Source organism: Lontra canadensis, unplaced genomic scaffold, assembly GCF_010015895.1.
Source record: "Lontra canadensis isolate GAN:19392208 unplaced genomic scaffold, GSC_riverotter_1.0 scaffold1, whole genome shotgun sequence".
Lineage (NCBI taxonomy): Eukaryota > Metazoa > Chordata > Mammalia > Carnivora > Mustelidae > Lontra > Lontra canadensis.
Window position 1 is genome coordinate 116,168,359 of NW_022630995.1, and position 22,252 is coordinate 116,190,610.

Genomic DNA, 22,252 nt, shown 5'->3' on the forward strand with positions numbered 1-22,252 from the left:
TTTTCACAATTTCCCTGTCAAAGCACTTAGAGGTTCAGCAAAAACAGTTTTAACTGCTCTTTATTCCTTTCCCTCCTTTGAATATTTTTCCATCACTGACTATGGTCTCTCCTGAGGGCCCTATCAGGGAAAGATGCAGTGTATGACCACTAACCCAGGGGAAAACAGGTGCATTACCACAACTGATAAAGCAGCAGTCTGCCACACCTGAAAACTCCAAGACCATATTCAGGATCATAAGAAAGTTTGCCATCTGCTTTGTGGAAGTAGTTCAATAACAGGAATAACAGGTTTTTTTCCCTTATCTGCGTATATAGATATAATTAATACCTTATAGACTAAGATTAGAATCTGTGAGCTGCTAAAGAGATCATTGGTATTCTTTTGTCCTAAAATGGAGTAGTAACAGACATTTATGTGCAAAGGCACTTTGGAGGTCATTTCATCCAAATGCATCACTTTACAGAAAAAGAAAATAAGGCCTAGAAAAAAGTTAAGTGACTCAGCCAGGCCCTGCCATTAGTTAACTGCAAAGTGGGAAGCAGAGACCAGGTATTCTGATCAGTGCAGGGCTCTTTCGCTTGGCCTACACAACCCTGACAGACATCTCAATCACAGCAACAACTTCCACTATGCATGTCTCCTAGATTGCTTCTGCCCTGAAGACAGAGATAACCAGGAAGAAAAGCACCAATGACAGTGAAGATCTGAACCATTTTTGACAGGGAGGCCTGTGTTAAATTCATCTCTTATCTAAGAAATATATTTGATAATATGAACTTGAAAATATAGTTCCATACCGTCAGTGTGGCCCAGGCCTAGTTGCCCCAAATCATTTCTTCCCCATGAGTAAATGTTTCCAGACATGGATAGGGCCATGCTGTGGGCTTTTCCCGCGGAAATCTGAACCAAGGGGACTCCTGAAAGGTGCTCCACAACCTGTGGTGTGGGGATTGAGGCAAACAGTCTTCCAATTCCAAGCTGGCCATGTAAATTCTGTCCCCATGCAAAGAGCTCACCACCTTGACATAAACAAACAAAATGCTGCCTTATTAGTAAGTTTGAAGTACAGGAGACATTAACTTCGGGCATTATGTATGTTATCCATACTATACCATCAGTATCCTACATTCAACTTCCCAGGTCTGAGAGTAAAACCCAAAGCAATCTCCTCTTTAGCAGTAACAGTTATACTTCCTTACCTTCTACTTCAAAGGGTAGAGTTTGTGTCCTTGCTTCCCCAAATACTACCTTCCAAGATTGTGATGTACCAGTAAGAGCCCCTGAACAACCCCCTCTGCCCCACATCACTACATGATGGGCTTCTTTAATGGTCATGTCCCTTTCAAAAAATATACATGTGGAAAAACCAACCCTCAATGTAAGGGTATTAGGAAGTGGACCTTTGGAAGGTGACTAGGATTAGCTGGATCATCAGGGAGGAGCCCTCAAGAATGAGATTAGTGCCCTTATGAGATTCCAAAGAGTTCTCTTGCCCTCCCCACCATATAAGAAGATGGGCCCTCCACACAGACACCGAACCTGCTGACACCCTGAATTGGACTTCTAGCCTCCAGAATTGGGAGAAAGAAATTTCTGCTGTTTAATTCAGCCAATCTGTGGTATTTTTGTTATAGCAGCCCAAACCAACAAAGACCAGAAGAATGAAGCCACCTGAATATACTATAACCAAATTCAAGGAATGGGCCCATGAAAACCAAAACATTCTACATCTAGGAAAACAGAACCTGAAATTAGTATTTTCCTTCTGCCCACCCACTCTGTTCACGTGCGTGAGGATTCTAAATAATGTATAATTTGAAATTACAGCACAGTATCTTGAAAGAGTCTGCATCTCCCTCTGTTAATTGAATACATGGAGCGTGCAGAAAAGTTCTGAAGTGTTTATCTAATGGAATTGACAATATCTGAATCTCAAAAAATATATCAGAGAATTAATGCTTATTGAGCACCTCTTTGCAAGATACCATGCAGAATCTGGTGGGGGGGCAGAACTCTCCTTCAAAAGTAACACCATGTGTGGGGCGCCTGCGCGGCTCAGTGGGTTAAAGCCTCTGCCTTCGGCCCAGGGCCATGATCCCAGGGTCCTGGGATCAAGCCCCACATCTGGCTCTCTGCTCAGCGGGGAGCCTGCTTCCCTTCCTCTCTCTCTGCCTACTTGTGATCTCTGTCTGTCAAATAAATAAATTAAAAATCTAAAAAAAAAAAAAAAAAAAGTAACACCATGTGCCTATCAGCCAGTAAGAATATAATGATGAGGGGCGCCTGGGTGGCTCAGTGGGTTAAGCCTCTGCCTTCAGCTCAGGTCATGGTCCCGGGGTCCTGGGACAGAGCCCCGCATCAGGCTCTCTGCTCAGCAGGGAGCCTGCTTCTCCCCCTCTCTCTGCCTGACTCTCTGCCTACTTGTGATCTCTCGCTGTCAAATAAATAAATGTTAAAAAAAAAAGAATATAATGATGAAATGATAATTCTCTTTCTTGCTTCCCCAATTTTCATTCTTCCTAGATTACATTTATCAGTAATAAACTCAATATCTCTTTTGCCCCAATATCATTAGACCCTAGGCTTCTATTTTATTTTTATAACCTGAACAGGGTAGATACTCAAAATGTGTTCATGAATGGATAAAGTCAAACAATCAGGCCAATTTTTTCCAATGCAAGTTCATACTCTCAAACTTCAACAGGGCCCTCAACCCAGGTCAAAAGCTGAATTTTTTACTTCCCTTTTATCCCAATTTCCCTTTAGTTTGTTTTTATCTGTCCTATGTATTTAAAAAAATTTTTTTCCTTGACCCTGAATTCCTATCTATCACCATCCTATTATAATAATTCCTCCATAGTCAAGTTTTTTTTTTTTTTTTGAAGATTTTATTTATTTATTTGACAGAGATCACAAGTAGGCAGAGAGACAGGCAGGGGCGGGGGGAAGCAGGCTCCCCACCGAGCAGAGAGCCCGATGTGGGGCTCGATCCCAGGTCCCTGGGATCATGACCTGAGCCGAAGGCAGAGGCCTCAACCCACTGAGCCACCCAGGCGCCCCAATAGTCAAGTTTCTTTAAGAAGTAATCTATATTCACTGTTTCAACTTCCCACCATTATGGTGTCTGATAAGAAGAAATATTAAAGGAGAATCCCTGAATTCAAATGGTAATGTGGGAGCACATCAGAGGCCTGCAAACTGGCCACAAGAGCAGACCCAAGAGATTCTAAGTTCCTGTCATGGGAGATGAAGAAGCACTTGGAAAAGGTAAGAAGGTTCTAGAAAAGGGTAGCCCAAGCCTGGTGCTGTTTCCAGAATGATTTTGATTATTCAAAATATTTTCATTGTTTCCTATTTGAAAAATAAAAACATGGAACTGTTGAAATAAATCTCCAGGGTCAAGATGGAGCCATTCCTACCCAGGGTGCCATGTCAGCAAACTGACTTACATATTCCTTTAAATGTTCTGCTTGGCCAGAAACACCATATATCCAACGAGTAAGCCAATCCTCAAACACCAAGCCAACTCCAGGCTGTATACTTATTTCCTCATTCCCTGATTTTTCCAAATAAGGCTACATACGCAACCCCAACCAATCATGCCCTATTATTGCACTGTGACTTCCAAGGCTCTATAAAAATTCTCGTTCTTGCTTGAAATCCTCCCAGGAGAGTGCTCCATTGTTTGTGATACACTGTACTCCCAATCCATCAACTGTTGTTCTTAAATAACAAAGGGCATCAAATTCTTTACAAAATTGTTTTGGTTTTGTCATTTGAAGAGTACAATGTAGGAACAGTAAATATGGAAACCTAAAGATTTTACACATCCAAAAATTCTCTTACTTTCTAACAAGTGCCTGGCTGGCTCAGTTGGTAGAGCATGTGACTCTTCATTGACTCTATCTCAGGGTTGTGAGTTCAAGCCCCATATTGGGCCTAGAGCTTACTTTAAAAAAAAAAAAAAAAAAAAAACACTAAGAAGTGCTCTGAACTATATCAAATTCAAAACCATTATTCTTGTCTGTTAGAAAGTGAAGCATATACATTCTACTCTTTCTACATATACACACATCTATTCCCTCTAAAAAACAATAGTCCAGAAAGTACCTTTTGAAAGTGCAAGAGAATGATAATCTCCACATGTGATCTGAATTATACTTTTTTCTTGTAAAATGCATTGAAACCTGATGAAAGAAAATATATTTTATGTCAATCACTGTAATGGAAGTCACAACATCAATGTTATAATTATTAATTGTATTTCATTGGGACTGAAGCTCAAGGAAAATTTTAAATTTATTACTTCACATTCAGTACATCTAAAATTATAAAAAATACGTGTGTTTTAGTTGGTGGTTTAAAAGGCAAATAATGTGCACTATATAATATTAATTAGAATGATCCCAAGTCTCTCTTGCAAACAATAATTGTATGATACAGGAATAATACAAAATGAAAATAAGTTCTAAGTCACAAGATCTACTAGGAAAAAGTCTCACAAATCATTCCATGATAATGTATTTTTCTCCTGCGTTGAAAACTTTTATTTCTGATAATCTAACTCATAGGATTATTACGAGGGGTAAATGAATCAATGAATGTGGAAGTCCAATTTGGGGTGAGGCAGACCAACAATCATTTCTTTTAAATGTCAAAGCAACACACGATGTCTATGGACATAATTTGGTTGTATCTCACTGATGGAATTCACTGATCATTTCAGAATTGTTTACTTAAGAGCCACTATGTAAAAGCAGGAGACAAAGTTCATATAAAGTAACATTTTTCTACAAAAATTGATTGCCATTTGAATAAATTTTAAGTAATTTTTAATAAAAGAAAAAAGTTCCCTTACCTTGCATGTTCTATGCTATAGTTGTACTCAAATGGTTTTCCATCTGAGGATAGAATCAGCATATGCTCTGCTCCTTGGTCCACAGAATGTATCTTCATTTTTTTTCCTAACTTAATGCATTCTGCAGAGCAAACCCAATCAGGAACTATCATCACTCAGGTTATTACCCACTATTATTATTTATTTCATTAAAATATGCTTAAAACACTTGAAAAGAAATTTCAACTAGACAACCTTTGGCTTAACATGAACCTCTCCTTAAAGAAAAATTCAAGTACAAAACCAGACAAATTAGGAAAGACTATTGTTTTGACCATGGATTTTTTTTCTTTCCAATTTGGGAAGGCACTGATTTATTCTTTGTTTTAAATTGAATATAGTTTTGGGGCACCAGGGTGGCTCAGTCAGTTAAGCATCTTTCTTGAGTTCAGCTCAGGTCATATATGATCTCAGGGTTGTGAGATGGAGGAGCGTGGAGCCTGCTTACATTTCTTTCTTTCCCTCTCCTCCTGTCCCTCCCTCATATAAAAATTTTTTTAAAAATTCAATATAGTTTTTAAATAACCAATTAAAATGTTTGCTTTTAGATTCCTGTTTAATAGTTTGAGACAGAGAAATTAAATTTGAAGTGACAGAAATGAAAAAGTCTATAAGAAAATATAACAGTATCTGGATGGCATTTACTTGTTTTAGGAGAAAATATATTGTGTATTTTGAGATACACTCTTTCCAAATACAAAACAAATAATAATAATAAAATTCTCCTAATTGCTCCATATAGGAGCCAAGTTCTATATTCTGTTTTGTTTTTTAAGATTTTTTATTTATTCATTTGAGAGAGAGAAAGAGAGCACACAACCACTGGGGAGGCAGAGGGAGAGGGAGAAGCAGGCTACCTACTGAGCCAGCCAGGAGCCTGATGTGGGGTTGGATGGATCCCAGGACCTGCAGATGATGACCTGAGCCAAAGGCAGACGCTCAACCACTGGAGCCACCCAAGCACCCCCAAGTTCTATAATTTTAAAAGGAAGAATTGTGGTTGAGGACTAATTTTTTAAAAAGATTTTATTTATTTATTTGACGGAGAAAGACACAGCGAGAGAGGGATCACCAGCAGGGGGAGTGCGAGAGGAAGAAGCAGGCTTCCCGCGGAGCAGGGAACTTGATGCTGTCCTCCATCCCAGGACCCTGGGATCAAGACCTGAGCTGAAGGCAGACGCTTAACCACTGAGTCACCCACGTGCCCCTGAGGACTAGTTTTTAAGGAGACATGCTGTTAAAAGAATTTTTATTGGCATTACTGCATAGTTAACCCTTCCTAAAAGTTAAGAGATTTAAAAAGTGTCCACAGTTACCATTTACTCATTTAATTTGTTCACAAAAATTGGATGTGGAGATTTGTTTTACTCCTCAGTTCTAACCAAACTGGATTTATTCATGTAAAAATCTCAAAGCACAAACCTTCTTATTAGAAATGCTATGAGAACCAAAACAGTATGGTAATAAAGAAGAAATGGTTAAACAGACTAATATTTTTCAGAGATCAGCATTTCCAATCAGTTGAAAAAAAAGTACTCAAGGGCCAGGGAGGAAAAGGTTACTCATAAAAGGTAAAGGGACATCAGACTAACCATTTGGAGAAACAAATAAATCTAGATTCCCCTACGTACTAAAATCAAAATGATTTTCAAGGGCATCCCAAATTCTAACTTTAAAAATAAAAGCATTAAGGAGAGCCTGGGTGGCTCAGTTGGTTAAACCCCACACAGACCCTTGATTTCAACTCAGGTCTTGATCTCAGGGTCAAGAGTTCAAGCCCCCCCCCCCCCCCCCCCCCCGCCCCGTGGGGCTCCACCAAGCCTACTTCAAAAAATAAGTAAAAGCTGGGGTGTCTGGGTGTCTCAGTGGGTTAAGCTTCTGCCTTGGCTCAGGTCATGATCTCAGGGTCCTCTGATCAAGCCCCGCATCAGGTTCTCTGCTCAGCAGGGAGCCTGCTTCCCTCTCTCTCTGCCTGCCTCTGCCTACTTGTGATCTCTGTTGGTCAAATAAATAAACAAAATCTTAAAAAAAAAAAAAAAAGTAAAAGTTTAAAATTGCTATAAAGATGGGTACATTAAAAAAAACACAAAAAACCTGAGTGTGGATAGCTGTGTAACACAAAATCCGTTAAGTCTTAACAGAAAAGATCGATGAAGGAAAACTATAAAATAACATCAACTAAAACATCACAACGTCTATGCTATTCTTAATATTCAAATAACGCTTCAAACAAATAAGAAAAAGATTAACAACTCAATTTTTTAAAAGCCATTTTAAGATATGAACAAACAGTTCACCAAAAAAGGAATGCAAACGATCAATAGAAAAAAGGAAAAGATGCTCGACTTTCTTCACTCAACAGACGGGCGAAATTTCCAAGATTAAGAATGTGGCCCTTCGCTTTCCTCCACGATTAAAATCGGAACCACAGTTCCCGACCTCATCGACGGAGATTACTACCACCTCGGCCAAGGGCAACTGTAGGGGTTCTTTAAATCGTTTGCATATATATGATATTGTCGTTGATAACCAGAAAACTATATTCTCCAAAGGCCCACAAAATCGGAGCCGCTGTGTTGTCCACAGGAGCGAGCGAAAAGCAAACTTCGACAGAAACCAACGCTAAAGGAGGACTGGCCCTGAAGATGCAGCCTGCACGCGTTCTCCGTTCGCGCGGGCGACTTGCAGAGCGCGCGACCCAGCTCTCGCCACCGTCCTGCAAACTCCGCGCCAAACCGGAACGCGGATAAGGGAGGGCTCAGGCACTCGCACGCGCGAAATTCAAAAGCCACCCGGCCTGGCGCGTTTCTGCGGCCACCGGTGACCGCGGCAGCGTCGGGTCCCCTTCGGGGCTTCCCTTCGCGTTTAGAGAAGGCCCGCCACACCCACCCTCGGGCAGCTCCGCTGGCGCTGCTCTTGGGGCCCCCGGCCGCCCACCCTCACACCCCCAGCCCGAGACGGAAGGGCCCTGGGGGCACCGGCCAGCCCACTCACTCGGCTTCTTGGCGCCGTCGCTCCCCGCCGGCAGCTGGTGAACCTCGACGCCGGCCCCGCCGCGCTCCAACACCACGAGGCGCCCGCGCGTGCAGCACATCTGTCGCGTCGCTTCGGTCCTTTGGGGCAGCGCTCTGCGGAGGCCGGCGGCGCTGGGGAAGAGCCAGAGCTGAGTGCCCGGCGGCTCGGCGGAGCGCCGCGGCGCTGCGGGTCGCGACGGCGGGTCCGGCCCGGGAACCGGGCGCACGCCGCCGCGAGCTCTCCTTCGCGGCCTCTGCTCCATCACGGCTTTCCCGGGCTTCACGGCCGCACGTCTGCTCTCCGAGTCTCGGAGGAGACGGAGCCCCCGAGAAAACCGTCCGCGGCGTCGCGGTGCGCAGCCGGAGCTAGCGGACAGCGCAGTGGCGTCGAGGAACCGCAGCCTCGCCTGCTCCGCCCCCGCTCAGACGCCGGGCTCGCAGCGTGCTGTTTGGGGGCGGAGCCCGCAGCGCCGGGAAGAAACGAAACCGTCGCTCTGGTTCGGGGGCGGAATAGAGAAGGAAAGGGAAAGGGAAACTCGGACGGGTCACGAAGGGCTTGGAAGGCTGCCAGAGGACACAGGGTGCTGGCGGAGGACGGGATGGGTGGGCATGGCTGAGGGGGCGTCCCCGGGCTCGCAGGGGCCCCCTGAACGCCTGGACCCGGTGGCCTTGGAAGAAACACTGCAGTTCCGCTAGGAGGAGCACTGACACAGCGGACCTGCCGAATTTCCAGGAACGACTGTGGCAAGGAAAGCGGCTTCGTTCAGCGTTCGGTCTGGGGCTCCGCCAGTGGGCCGCGAGGGAACTGAAATCGAGAACCTCGCGGTCGGTCCTCCGCCCACACCGCGGTGCCTGGCAACCGCGGAGGCGCTTTCTGTCAGCAAGGTTTGCCTTTTCGAGAATCCCTGACACACGGAGTCAACCCTGTGCGGTCTTCGGTTTTTTCCTCCGCTTAGCTTAATGCTGTTGAGGTTAATCCCGTGTTTCATCAGTTATTTGGTCAGTCAGTAGTGATTGTTGGTTGGTATTACGGCAGAGGGGTAGCAGTTTATCCATTCACCGATCCACGGACATTTCAGTTCTTTCCAGTGAATAGAGGGGCTATGACTGTGAGCACGGCTTGGAGCGGATATATGTTTTCTTTTCTTGGGAGTAAATACCTAAAAATGGAACTGCTGTATCGTATGGTAAATACATGCATGAATATGATACAAGAAACTACCAAACCTTTCCAAAGTGCTATGCCGTTTTGCATTCCCTCCGGCAATTTATGGGAGTGCCAGTCCCTCTATATCCTCGACATTTGGTATTTTCAGTCTTTTTAATTATAGCAGTTGCAGTCGTCTTTACGCGTATCTTTTGGGTTTTTTTTTTTTTAAGGATTTTATATTTATTTGAAAGACATAGATACAGCGAGAGAAGGAACACAAGCAGGGGGAGTGGGAGAAAGAGAAGCAGGCACCCCCCTGAGCAGGGAACCCGGTATCGGGCTCAACGGACCCTGGGATCATGACCTGAGCCAAAGGCGGACGCGGAATGACTGAGCCACCCAGATGCCCCTGTATCTGTGTATCTTACTATGGTTTTCATTTCCATTTCCCTAATGCTTAATGATGTTGAAGCATCTTTTCATATGCTTATTTGGGCTAACCTCTGTCTTTTCCTTGGTGAAGCGTCTATTCACATCTTTTGCCATTTATTAATTTGCTTATTATCTCAAAGTTCTTTTCATATATTACAATACCTTGTGTTATATATCGTCCTTCATTAGATATGTTTTGAAATATTTTCTACCAATCTGTGGCTTGTTTTAAAATGTTATGAAGTGTCTTTTGAAGAGCTGAAAGTTTTAATTTTAATGTAATTTATCCATTTTTTCCTCTTACATAGTTAATGCCTTTTTTTCTTTTGTCTTAGGAAATCTTTGCTTAACCCGAGGTTACAGAGATTTTCTTATATGTTATCGTTTACAAGTTTTACAGTTTTAGGTCTTTTGTTACATTTCAAATGAATTATTCTTTATGGCATCAGGAAAGGATAGAGGTTCATTTTTGTCCTGATTTCCCGTTGTTCTACGTAGCCTTTCCCCATTGAATTGCCTTAGCATCTTTGTCAAAATTCTGTTGGCTATGCGCTGTTGAGTTTATTTCAGGACTAAATTTACTGTGTCCCCTTGATCTATATTTGTTTATACTCTAAGACCACACTGCTTTGATTACTGTAGATTATAATTAAGTCTCTAAATCACTTCATTCAAATGCCCACCATTGTCCTTTCTTCAGTGTTGTTTTGGGTGTTATATTTATTTGTTTGGCTATTTTAGGTCCTTCCCATTTCCATATATATTTCAGGATAAGTTCATCGATATCTACAAAACGGACTGCAGGGACTTTGAGATTGCACTAAATTAAGTCAGTTTGGGAACTGATTTAATTATCAGTGTGTCAAACTGAATAAATCAGTTTGAGTCTTGGGTCCATGAGCATATATCTCTCCCCATCAATTTCTTTTTTAAGATTGGTTTATTTATTTGAGAGAGAGAGAACTGTGTGCCCACACATGTGGGATTGGCTAGCATTGAAATTCTCAGGCCAGCTCTGGAGGTCACGACCAGAGCCAAAACAAGAGTCTGAGGCTTAACCCACTGCAGCACTAGGTGCCCTTCCCTGTTAATTTAAAGCTGCTTTAATGTCTTTCAGCAATATTTTCTGGTTTTTACTGTATAGTGTAACATGTTTTGTTAAATTTATCCTTAAGTATTTATCTTTTTATATTATAAATAGTTCTTAAAATTTCAATTTATGATTGTTGTTAATATATGTAAGGACTTAATTTTTATATATTGACCTTGAATCCTGAGACTTTTCTATATTTACTGAACAGTTTTAATAGGTTTTGGTTTGGTTCGGTTTGGTATTAGATCTGTTAGGATCTTCTGCAGATACCGAAGTAGTCTATAAATAAGATAGTATTACTTTTTCCTTTCCAATCATTATACCTTTTCTTTTTTTCTTTGCCCTCTTACATGGAATAATACCTCTAGTAAAATGTTGTACAAGAAGTGATGAGAGGCACCCTTTCCTTGTTAATAGTTTTGGAAGGCATTTAGTCTCTTACCATTGAATGTAAGGTTAGCTCCTTGCAGGTTCTATCAGGTTGAGAACGTTTCCTTCTGGTTCTAATTTGCTAAGAATATCATACATAAGTGGTTATTGCAATTGGTCAAAAATTTTTTCTGCCTTTATTGAGGTAATTATATGGTTTTTCTTTGTCTTATTACAGTGAGATCTAATAGATTTTTAAGTGCTTTTCTGGACTAAACTCCACGTGGCTGCAAAGTATTATCCTTTTTATATTTTGTTGGATATGTTTGATATGTTAAAATCTTAGAAAGTTTTTTTTGTGTTTCTGTTCATGAGAGATATTTGTAGTTTTCTTTTCCCATAATGTCTTTGTCTGGTTTTGACATGAGAGTAATGCCAACATTGTACTTAATTGGGCGGTGTTTCCTCTTCCTCTGTTTTCTTTTTTCTTAATAAAAAGATCTTATTTTTAAGTCATCTCTATTCCCAACTTGGGGCTCAAACTCTTAACTCCCAGATCAAGAGTTGCATGCTCTTCTGACACTCCTTTTCCTCTGTTTTCTGAAAGAGTATGTAAAGAACTACTACAGTAGGGGCTCCTGGGTGGTTCAATCTGGTAGCGTGTCTTCTGCTCAGGTCATGATGCCAGCATCCTGGAATCTAGCCTGCATAGGCTCCCTGCTCAGCGAGGACTCTGCTTCTCCCTCTCCCTCAGCCACTCTTCCCACTCATTCTCTCGCTCTCTCATTGTCTCTCTCAAGTAAATATATAAAATCTTTAAAAAGAAGAAGAGAATTGCTGTGCTGTCTTCCCTAAATGTTTAGTATAGTTCACCCATTTGCATTAGAAAAATTTATGTTGGAGTTGAAAGTTCTGAAAAATACAACCTAAAAGTCAAGTGCCTAGGGATCCCTGAGATTTAGAGGTTACCTTTTTCCTTAAAATTCAAAGAGAATACATCTGGGCCCCCATTCCATTTATTAGAGAAACCAGACATGTCCAAAATAAATCTGAAGATTCACTGGGACTTGTGTTTCTAAGGATCACCCCACATTCTAGTGTCCTTAGTAAATTCTCTCTGTTCTATCTATCCTCTGGCGATCCTCCCCTCTTTCCACATCACCACCCCGACATGGACTACACCCCATGGTGTTTCCTTTCCAAAAGTGCCATTGATATAAGACATCATCTCTGCATGGTTTGCCATTACAACAGGCATTTATAGAATAGCTTACAGTTTAAAATGTAATATAAGATAGAACTGGTGTTCAAAATTCATTGCCCATTTACAGCCATATTTCTCTTTCTCCTTTAATTCATTCCATAGCCATATTGCTAAGACATATTTCATGTCCTTCATTCTCTCCAACTACCAATAGATAGGAGTTCCTGGTTGGGGTTAGAGTTTAGCCAAAATAATGATATATGCATTTAGAATATTCTTGGAACACAGTATTGAGCATAAGTAATTCTTCGATGAATTAATGAATCCTTTAACATTTAGATTTTTCAAATAAATTACTCAGCAGTTGGCTAAAATAAAAATTCTAGAGACATGCTAGAATATAAAATATATATTTACATGCCTCAAAAACATGTTGAATTATTACTTTTTCAAGCTTAAGCATATCTTTCATTTTTACAATGTGTTTATTAGATATACAATATTTTAAAAAATACCTGTTAGCGGGGCACCTGGGTGACTCAGTGGGTTAAGTTTCTGCCTTTGGCTCAGATCATGATCTCAGGGTCCTGGGATCGAGCCCCGCATCCAACTCTTTGCTGAGCAGGGAGCCTGCTTCCCTCCACCCCACCTCCCTGCCTGACTCTGCCTACTTGTGATCTCTGTCTGTCAGATAAATAAATAAAATCTTTTAAAAAAATCTATTAGCTTTTAATATTCAGTTTATTTTTAAATGATAATTATTGTTCAGGAATAATTTGGTAAAAAACAAACATTCTGATAACAAATTTAGGGATCAAGAAATGTTGATTCAAAAAAAAAAAAAAAGAAATGTTGATTCATTTTTAAAAATCACTTTTTTTAATCCCTCTTGATTCATCATTTTATTGTTTATCCAACATTTGTCAACTAATTCTACCTAAGACTTATCAACACTTTGTGCTACTTAGACCTAAGGAAGAACAGAAGAGTCAAAGGATGAGGGCTTAAGGCTCTGAGGCCTCACTGAAACTCGCAGGATCACTGTTGCTCTGTGACTTGGACAGAGGCAAATCCTCTGTTGCTGTTGATGGCTACTTGAAGGGCTTCCTCCACTTTTTCCATTGTAGAATATTTAGGAAGGTCCAGAATATTGTGACAGGTCAGCGCTCTTGGGTAATCTGTTTCACGGAAAGTTTCAGGACAGCGAAATATGATTCCCATTTCCTGTTTGCCTCTTACAGGCAGTCTGTCATTTCCCCTAAGAAAAACTAGAAAGGAATAAATTTTGGTTAAGATATTTCATAGAAAGAGCAAAACGTAAAATGAAAAGGAAGAAATGAATCACTTCATTCAATAGATACCACTGAGTACCCTTGTGTAGCGAGAGCCACATAGGGCCATGTAGAACACAGAAAAATTATGACATCTGGTCTTTGTTCTCAGTGAGTTCATGGTCTAATTAGGAAAATCACATACATGAAAAGAGAAGAGCAAGATACATGGACGTTTAATTTAGCTCAGCTAGGAAGGCTGAGGTGAAGACGCCCTGAGACTGACGGGTGGTACCCAGCTGGGGGAGCAGGGAGACTACAGGGGTCACATCTGGCTAGTTAGTTCTCCAGGAAAGGCAGAAGGGGAAAGCCCAAGAAAAAGTCAGAAGTAGGAAGATGTAAGTAAACGCACTGAATGCACAGACAGTGGAATCAATGGGCTGAAGCAAGTTTCCCTCAGAGATTAGACAGGGATTGTGGAGAAGTAGTTTAGGTTTGTGAAGTTGGGATTGTCCTCCAATGTCCTCAAGAGCAACAAAAATAGCAAAAAGATATATATCTGGGGCGCCTGGGTGGCTCAGTGGTTAAAGCCTCTGCCTTTGGCCCAGGTCATGATCTCAGGGTCCTGGGATCAAGTCCCGCATTGGGCTCTCTGCTCAGCAGGGAGCCTGCCTCCTCCTGTCTCTCTCTGCCTGCCTCTCTGCCTACTTGTGATCTGTCAAATAAATTAAAAAAAAAAAAATCTTTAAAAAAAATTAAAAAAAAAAAAGATATATATCTACAGAATGACTGAAAAATGGGAAGGGAGGTGAGAGAGTAAGTCATTAAATCTGTCCAAGGGAAACCTTAGGGTTCCCACCAAGAGAAGTTCTCGTATCACAAGCCACAGTTTATTGGTTCAGAGCCTTGGCTTTGGATCAGCCTAGTGGGTTCAGAGTCTGTTTCTCACACTCGCCAGCTGTCTGAATATAGGCAAACTACTAAACGCATAAAGCCTCTTTTCCTCAGATCTGAAATGAGGAAAAAAATAAGTACCGTACCTCAAAACATGGCTATTAGGATAAAGGGAGGTAACAGATAGGAAGTGGTCAGTACAATGCTTGACACAGAGTTAAGCACACAATAAAGGCATTGGTATTATCATCAGTGGAATTGCTACTAGCATTATTTCTAAAATAGTATTAGAAAAATATACATAGTCCTAATTCCATAGGACTTTTTTTTTTTTTAAAGATTTTATTTATCTATTTGACAGAGAGAGATCACAAGCAGACAGAGAGGCAGGCAGAGAGAGAGAGGGAAGCAGGCTCCCTGCTGAGCAGAGAGCCTGATGCAGGACTCAATCCCAGGACCCTGAGATCATGACCCGAGCCAAAGGCAGCGGCTCAACCCACTGAGCCACCCAGGCGCCCTCCATAGGACTTTGATAAATAAAGATAAGAATGTGAGAGTGAAGGCTTGATTAGAAGGCAACTAGTAATATTTATTTTTTTTTTCAATGGGAAACCAGGCTTATATAAGAGAAAGAACATTGATTTAGGAAGCCTGGCTTTGCTATAAACACGTGTGACCCACTATTAAGAATGACTTCATGGGGCCACCTGAGTGGCTCAGTTGGTTAAGCCTCTGCCTTCGGCTCAGGTCATGATCCCAGGGTCCTGGGATCGAGCCCCACATCGGGCTCTCTGCTCAGCAGGGAGCCTGCTTCTTCGCCCCTCTCTCTGCCTGCCTCTCTGCCTACTTGTGATCTCTCTCAAACAAATAAATTAAATCTTAAAAAAAAAAAAGATGATTAAAAAAAAAAAAAGAACGACTTCATGGCGGGGTGCCTGACTGGCTCAGTCGGAAGAGCATGCTAGTCTTGATCTTGGGGTGATAAGTTTAAGCCTTATGTTGGGTGTAGAGATTACTTAAATAAATTATTTAATTAAATAAAACATTTAATAATGACCTCATGGCAAATACTTATCTTTTAAAAAGATATATAATTATAAATCCATCTATTAGTAATACTTACAGAGGAATTTTCTCTTTTCCTCCAGAGTTAATTTGTGGAAAGCTTTCCAAAACATCAGTATAGTTGGATGTGATTTGTGGTATCCTTGATTATATTGTGAATTCTTGAGAAAAAGAAGGAGAAAAATGGATTTTAGGGGGAACGTATAGAAGTTGTTTGGAAGAAGTGGGGGGAACTTTTGTTATCACCAACCTCTTCAAACTGCTTCCAGTCATAATCAGTATTTCCAACCATTGCTGTCATCAGTTCTTCGGGCTGGAAAAGTTTAACAAGTATTTCCTTGTCACAGACTTTATAAAATCCTTTCTGAAATTCCTCATAAACTGTCTTTACAGAGGTGTGAAAAATGTAATCAATGCATGCAGAAACATATTCTTTCCTTGAGGGAAGGAAAAAAAAAAGCCAATAACATATTTCACCACTGACTAAAATATTCTCTATTTTGCCCTTTTAACAATTTCTATTAAGAAAGAAAAGTAAATTATTCAGAGGGAAGTAAAAGCCTGTGGTCAGCTGAAGGAAGACACCTTGAAGTGTGTAGCAGAAGGACAAAGACTGTTTTGCTGCTCTTTCCCTCCGAGAGAGAGATACTTTTAAAACAGTCATCTGTACATGTAATTCTCTGGCTTAAAATCTTTCCAAAGGCTTTCTTTCCATTGCACTTAGGGTAAATTCCAAACTTTTGGATCTGACTACTGCCTGACACAGCAGCCTCTTCCCACTTGGCATTTGAATCTTTGACCTTTGATAGTTGCGGGGTGGGGGGGGCGCTCCCCGTCTTTCTTAGAGTTGGGGCCACAGCATGCACTGCTCCCTCCTTACATGCTGACTTCTGTCAACCATCAGAGAGGTCCATAGCAACAGGACTAGTTCTCAGGGTTGGTCCACTGTTCCCCTCTCCCTCCTCTCTCACATCATGTGTCACCGTGTGGAAATCATTTCTGCAAAAGTCTGTTTTCCCCCACCCCCCCCCACCCTGATGAATTTCCTGACGGCAGGAAGAAGATGTCCACCTGACAGCGACTAGAAACATGGAAGTCTCCCGCGCCTTGAGCAGCTTCAGGGACTGCCCTAGCGGAGTGTCCTATCTGACCACCTTCTGCCATCCCCTGGAACCAGTAGTGTGCTGGTAAATGGTTAACAACCAGTCCTCTAAAGAGAAGAAAATGAAAGGGAACCCTCATTTGCAGCATTTGCCAGCTTTGTGGTGTAAATATTCCCACCATGGCTGATTTCATGCTACTAATACCTCAATAATAAACTCTCAACATTTTGGAAAATTGAACATCAGCTCTCACAAGCAGATGCCAGCTGGTTCCAGCACGACACTACTGTAAATCTCTTAATTAACTTTTGTCACAGTGCTCATCCTTATTGACATCATATTACATAATAATTTATTTATATATGGTCTTTCTGCCCCACTGGAATTGAAGCTCCACCTTTTGTCTGTTTCATAGCTGTCTCTCTGGCACCCGGAATAGGATCTGGTACAGAGGAAGGGCTCAAAAATAATTGTTAAGTGAGTAACTAGTGAAAAGTTCTGCAAAGGAAATATTTAATCCTGACTCCTTTTCCCCGTTCTCTTAACCTGTAAACTTTTTAATCTTCCTCAGAGATGAGGAGCTAAAATGATCATCTGAAAAGCTAAAATACATGCATAAATTATAGTGATAACAAACATGTTATGTGTATTCATAACAGATGTTCTAAGTCAAAACTTACTTGTTGCTTTGGTCCACGGGTACAGAGATCCCATTTGGAATTAAATCAACATCCTTTTTGTCCCAGCGTATCTGTAACCAAAATATATTCAGTACCAAATATGAAAGAGACTCTGAATAATTCAACTGCAGGGGCCACGGGCAGGTCACCCCATTGAGGAGCCACTTTAGCATAATGATTATTTCTGAGTTAAAAGCAATCAAAACCCAGCAGAATCAGAAAAAAATAACAAAATTTTTAAAACCTCCAACAGATTCAGGAAAAGCTCTTCACCTCCCCCCACAACCGTCTAAAAATAATTTAGATAGAGGACCTGCTCCAGGAAGAGAGCTACTACCACAGACAACTACATAGACTCTGAACTAGGCATGGTAGATAGAGAGGAACCTAGCAAGGCCCATTTGATCAAAGTCCTCTATGTTGGGGCACCTGGGTGTCTCAGTTGTTAAGCATCTGCCTTCAGCTCAGGTCATGATCCCAAGGTCCTGGGACTGAACCCTGCACTGGGCTCCCTGCTTGGCAGGAAGCCTACTTCTCCCTCTCCCACTCCCCCTGCTTGTGTTCCCTCTCTTGCTGTCTCTCTGTCAAATAAATAAATAAAATCTTTTTTTAAAAAGTCCTCTATGTCCCATTGTTTCTGAGCTACCCAACAAACATTTGTTTACCAAACATTTGCTCTTTTTCATCTTCCTGTAAATTGCATTTCTTCCCTCTGAAGTCCTAGGCCGCTACCCCCTTCTCCTTAGTTCAGAATGACATATATACGTCATTTTGCCTGTCTTTGGAATTTCCATGTCTGGATGGATTCCTTGCACATACAAAATTAAATCTGATATTCTCTTTTAATCTTTGTCATGCCAATTTGATTTTTAGTCCAACTAGAAGGACTTTGAAACAATAAATTCTTCCTTCCCAACACAACGACAAAACCATTATTGCCAGGACATTCTTCCCTATAACTATAAATAACTGGGAACTAAATAATTATGTAGTTCAGTCTTTTTTTTTTTTTAATTTTTTTTTTAATTTTTTTTTTATAAACATATATTTTTTTCCCCAGGGGTACAGGTCTGTGAATCGCCAGGTTTACACACTTCACAGCACTCACCATAGCACATACCCTCCCCAATGTCCATAACCCCACCCCCCCCAACCCCCCTACCCCCTGCAACCCTCATTTTGTTTTGTGAGATTAAGAGTCACTTATGGTTTATCTCCCTCCCAATCCCATCTTGCTTCATTTACTCTTCTCCTACCCCCTTAACCCCCCCATGTTGCATCTTTTAAATACATATAAAAATTAAAAAACCTACCCTGTATATGCTGTATATAGTCTTAAGCATTTAGTGGTTTACGTTGTTCACACTGATTGCATAATTGCTGTATTTTCACTTTCTTTGAGACTATATAAACATAAGGTATCAAAGGAGGAGCAGGTGGGCGGAGAGTCATATAATACAGAAGTGAAATATGCTCAAAAAAGGAATCCCAAGGGGGCAGGGTAGAAAATTTTTTAAAAAAGAAATCCCATATTTAAGGTAATATAAAGCTAAACTACATTGGTACTCACAGAAAAATATATGTAAAGTTCTTCTCCAATGTCATCAGCTTCATTATCTAGAACTTGCAAATTCCTAATGAAAATTTTCATTTGAAAAGTAATATTTAATTAAAAAAATAAAAATTATATTCTTGATCTTCTCACATTTCAAAAATAACAAATGTTCAGTAGAAAAACTCTTGAACAATAAAGAAATGTATAAAATGCCACGTAAATGTGCTTACCTTCCCGCTCCCTCTTCTTAGTTAACCTTGTTTAACAGTTTTGTTGGGCCACTGCTAATACATAGACACTGCTGTGTCTTGATGGAAATTACAGAAAGGAGCCCCTTCCTATAGACCAGTGATTCCCTATCAGGGGAGATTTTGACCCCTAGAGGACATCTGGCAAAATCCAGAGATATCTTTGGTTGTTACAATTAGGGGGAAGGTCACCACTGGCATCTAGTGGGTAGCAGCCCCCTTGGCTGTTAAATATATCCTACGATGCCCAGATCAGCCTTCCACAACAAAGAATTATCTAGCCCCTAATCTCAGTGTTGCCAAGGTTGAGAAGCCCTGTTCTCTAGAGTGTCAGGGTATATAGTGTAAATCCAGGCAGTTTACTCTTACACAAATAGTACGACAGAAGAGAATCCTTTTCGATCTGTTGCCAACTGTGTGTTTTATGAAAAACTTTTTAACATTTGTCAGTCTGTAAGCACAAAAAAGACATCTCATTTTCTTTTTTTTTTTTTTTAAGATTTTATTTATTTATTTGACAGAGAGAGATCACAAGTAGATGGAGAGGCAGGCAGAGAGAGAGAGGGAAGTAGGATCCCTGCCGAGCAGAGAACCCGATGCGGGACTTGATCCCAGGACCCTGAGATCATGACCTGAGCTGAAGGCAGTGGCTTAACCCGCTGAGCCACCCAGGTGCCCAGACATCTCATTTTCATTTTCATTCATATTTCCTTAAGTACTAGGAAGATTGAGCATATTTTCATTTTTTGATTAGCCATATGTGTGTGTGTGTGTGTGCATGTGTGTGTATACACACACATACCCTCAGCCATATTTATCTGTGATGACACACACACATATATATTTATATTTATATATCGGCAATACTAATCTTTGTCTATCATCTATGTTGCTAGTATTTTCCTCACAGGATATAGTTTACCTTTTAACTTAGAACAAGTAGTGCTCGCTTCGGCAGCACATATACTAACTTAGAACAAGTATTTTTCAGTACTTAAAAAATAGAGTTGATGACATGCTGATGAATTTAAATAAATTAAATGACAGTGCCTGCGGGACTCAGTGGGTTAAGCATCTACCTTCGACTCAGGGCATGATCTTGGGATTCAAGCCCCACATCTGACTCCCTGATCTGCAGGGGGGCCTGCTTCTCCCTCTCCCTCTGCCTGCTTCTCCCCCTGCTTGTGCTCTCTCTCTCTCCATCAGATAAATAAATAAAATCTTTTAAAATTAATTAATTAATTAATTGACTAAATATGATTTATGAAAATAAATACAGTATGCATGGTTCTCATTAAAAAAATTATTTCCAGGGCACCTGGGTGGCTCATTGGTTAAGCATCCTACTCTTAATGACCTCAGGGTCACAGGATTGAGCCTCGTTGGGCTGCGGGCTGAGTGTGGAGGCGGCTTGAAATTCTCTTTCTCCCTCTCTCTGCCCCTCCACCCTTGCTGTCCGTCTCTCTCTAAATGAATAAATAAAATCTTTCAAAAAAAATATTATGTACAGTTTCCACCTAGATAAATTTAAGATACTAGGCTCTGTTGTAGGTTGATAATTAGAAGAGCATTTGGCTTTTCCTTATTCTTAAAGGCATACTTTATTGTAAGTCAGGCTAAGATTCAAATTCATCAAAAGAGTATAAATTTATTGAAATTGAAGACCTTGTCTCTGTGTGTATGTGTGATTAACATCATTTGTTCCTGAATAACTGAGACTTAACATAGTTCTGGAAAAATATTACTTACTTTCCCAGAAGAGGACTGAGTTCTTTTAAATCTTGCAATGATGGCTTTTGGTCCAGAAGTTTCTTAAACAGAGCCAGTGGAAAAGGAAGGTTGGCAACGTTTGAGTTGTTTAGGGAGAGTCCACACAGGATCCCAAAAAGGAAATATCTCTTCTTTTCAAATACAGGCTGGAAAAGGAGAAGAAAAAAAAATCCCTAAGGTATTAGAAATAATCAATAATCCAAAGGGATAATTAGATTAGTAAAAATTGGTTTTGGTTTCCTTTTCTAAAAGTCACAAATTAGGAACAAATGGGTTTCAGGAAAAGAAAGTTTGAGCTTCTTACACAGGCTTTAATACAATTTAAATTTCTTCCATAAGATAAAATATAAACTAATAGTTCAGAATATTAAATAGATGAATTTACTTTTTGTTACTGAAAGTATATCTGGAATATTAAAAAAATACACTCGGATAGCCTTATAAGCCAAGGTTGTCATTATTTAATGTTATCATCTTTGCCTTCAAATTCGTGTAGAAAAAAGACACAGCAGAAGGAAGAGTACTCTTTATTTGCACTTTCATTGTGCATCAGGCATGTCATGTGTGTCAGACAAGTGTGTCCCCTTCGGTGATACTGCCCTCAGCCTAGGTGTGCTGACAGGGACAAGCATATGGGTCAGGGAAGGTGACTGATGCTGTTGACAGTGAAGGTGGGTGGAAAGAAGGAAAGAGTCCTGATGAAACGGCTTTACTCTTTGCACTTTGTAGTCCCAGATGAGGGAAAACACTGGCCACCTCTTGCCGGACCATCATTAGAGCGCAGCCAACAGACAACTAGCCTGAAAATCCTAAATGCATTTTTAAAAAATATTTTATTTACTTATTTATTTATTTATCAGAGAGAGAGCACAAGCAGGGGGAGCCTGGCAGGCAGAAGGAGAGGCAGACTCCCTGCTGAGCAGGGGACAACACGGGATTTGATCCCAGGACCCTGGGATCGTGACCTGAGCCAAAGGCAGATGCTTAACCAATTAAGCCACCCATGCATCCCTCTAAATGCATTTTTAACATTTATGCTTACAATAGCTGTAAGAAGTAAATAGAGCATGTAGATTGAGGCTATTACATAAGTAGCCCAATGTCATTCGCCTGCTAACGGCAAAGCTGGCCCTGAAATAGAAATCTTAGAATTTATATAAAATTCTAGGAAATTCAAAGTACTCCAGAATGACAAAAATCAGATCAGTGGCTGTGTGGGCAGGGGGCAGGAAGTGTGTGGAGGGTAGGATTAGAAAGGCATATGAGGAAATTTGGGGGAATGATGAATATGTTCATTATTTTGATTGTGGTGATAGTTTCATGGATATATTTGTAATCAAAACTTAACCAAATTGAACACCTGATGTGTAGGTTATTGTATTTCAAATATACTTCATAAAAGCTATTTAAAAATTTAACATGCAAAAAAAAAAAAAAAATTAACATGCTGGGGTGCCTGGATGGCTCAGTGGGTTAAAGCCTCTGCCTTTGGCTCAGGTCATGA

The 22,252-nt window shown here is 40.7% G+C and overlaps 2 protein-coding genes across 3 annotated transcripts in view; both read right to left on the bottom strand.

The window, feature by feature from the left end:
* The window catches only part of HERC5 (HECT and RLD domain containing E3 ubiquitin protein ligase 5), a 42,263-nt gene extending 34,071 nt beyond the window's left edge, over positions 1-8,192 (bottom strand). For both annotated transcript variants that reach the window (XM_032861851.1, XM_032861843.1), the window contains exons 1-4: positions 7,895-8,192; positions 4,862-4,982; positions 4,114-4,190; positions 801-1,022 (exon numbers count right to left, since the gene is read on the bottom strand). In XM_032861851.1, coding sequence (XP_032717742.1) covers positions 801-1,022; positions 4,114-4,190; positions 4,862-4,982; positions 7,895-8,177 — 703 coding nt within the window. In that variant the 5' untranslated portion in view covers positions 8,178-8,192. The remainder of the gene's footprint in view (positions 1-800; positions 1,023-4,113; positions 4,191-4,861; positions 4,983-7,894) is intronic.
* A 4,826-nt stretch (positions 8,193-13,018) lies between these two features.
* The window catches only part of HERC6 (HECT and RLD domain containing E3 ubiquitin protein ligase family member 6), a 62,125-nt gene continuing 52,891 nt past the window's right edge, over positions 13,019-22,252 (bottom strand). The window contains exons 18-23 of the mRNA XM_032861876.1: positions 20,728-20,894; positions 18,746-18,809; positions 17,176-17,246; positions 15,643-15,829; positions 15,451-15,553; positions 13,019-13,430 (exon numbers count right to left, since the gene is read on the bottom strand). Coding sequence (XP_032717767.1) covers positions 13,201-13,430; positions 15,451-15,553; positions 15,643-15,829; positions 17,176-17,246; positions 18,746-18,809; positions 20,728-20,894 — 822 coding nt within the window. The 3' untranslated portion in view covers positions 13,019-13,200. The remainder of the gene's footprint in view (positions 13,431-15,450; positions 15,554-15,642; positions 15,830-17,175; positions 17,247-18,745; positions 18,810-20,727; positions 20,895-22,252) is intronic.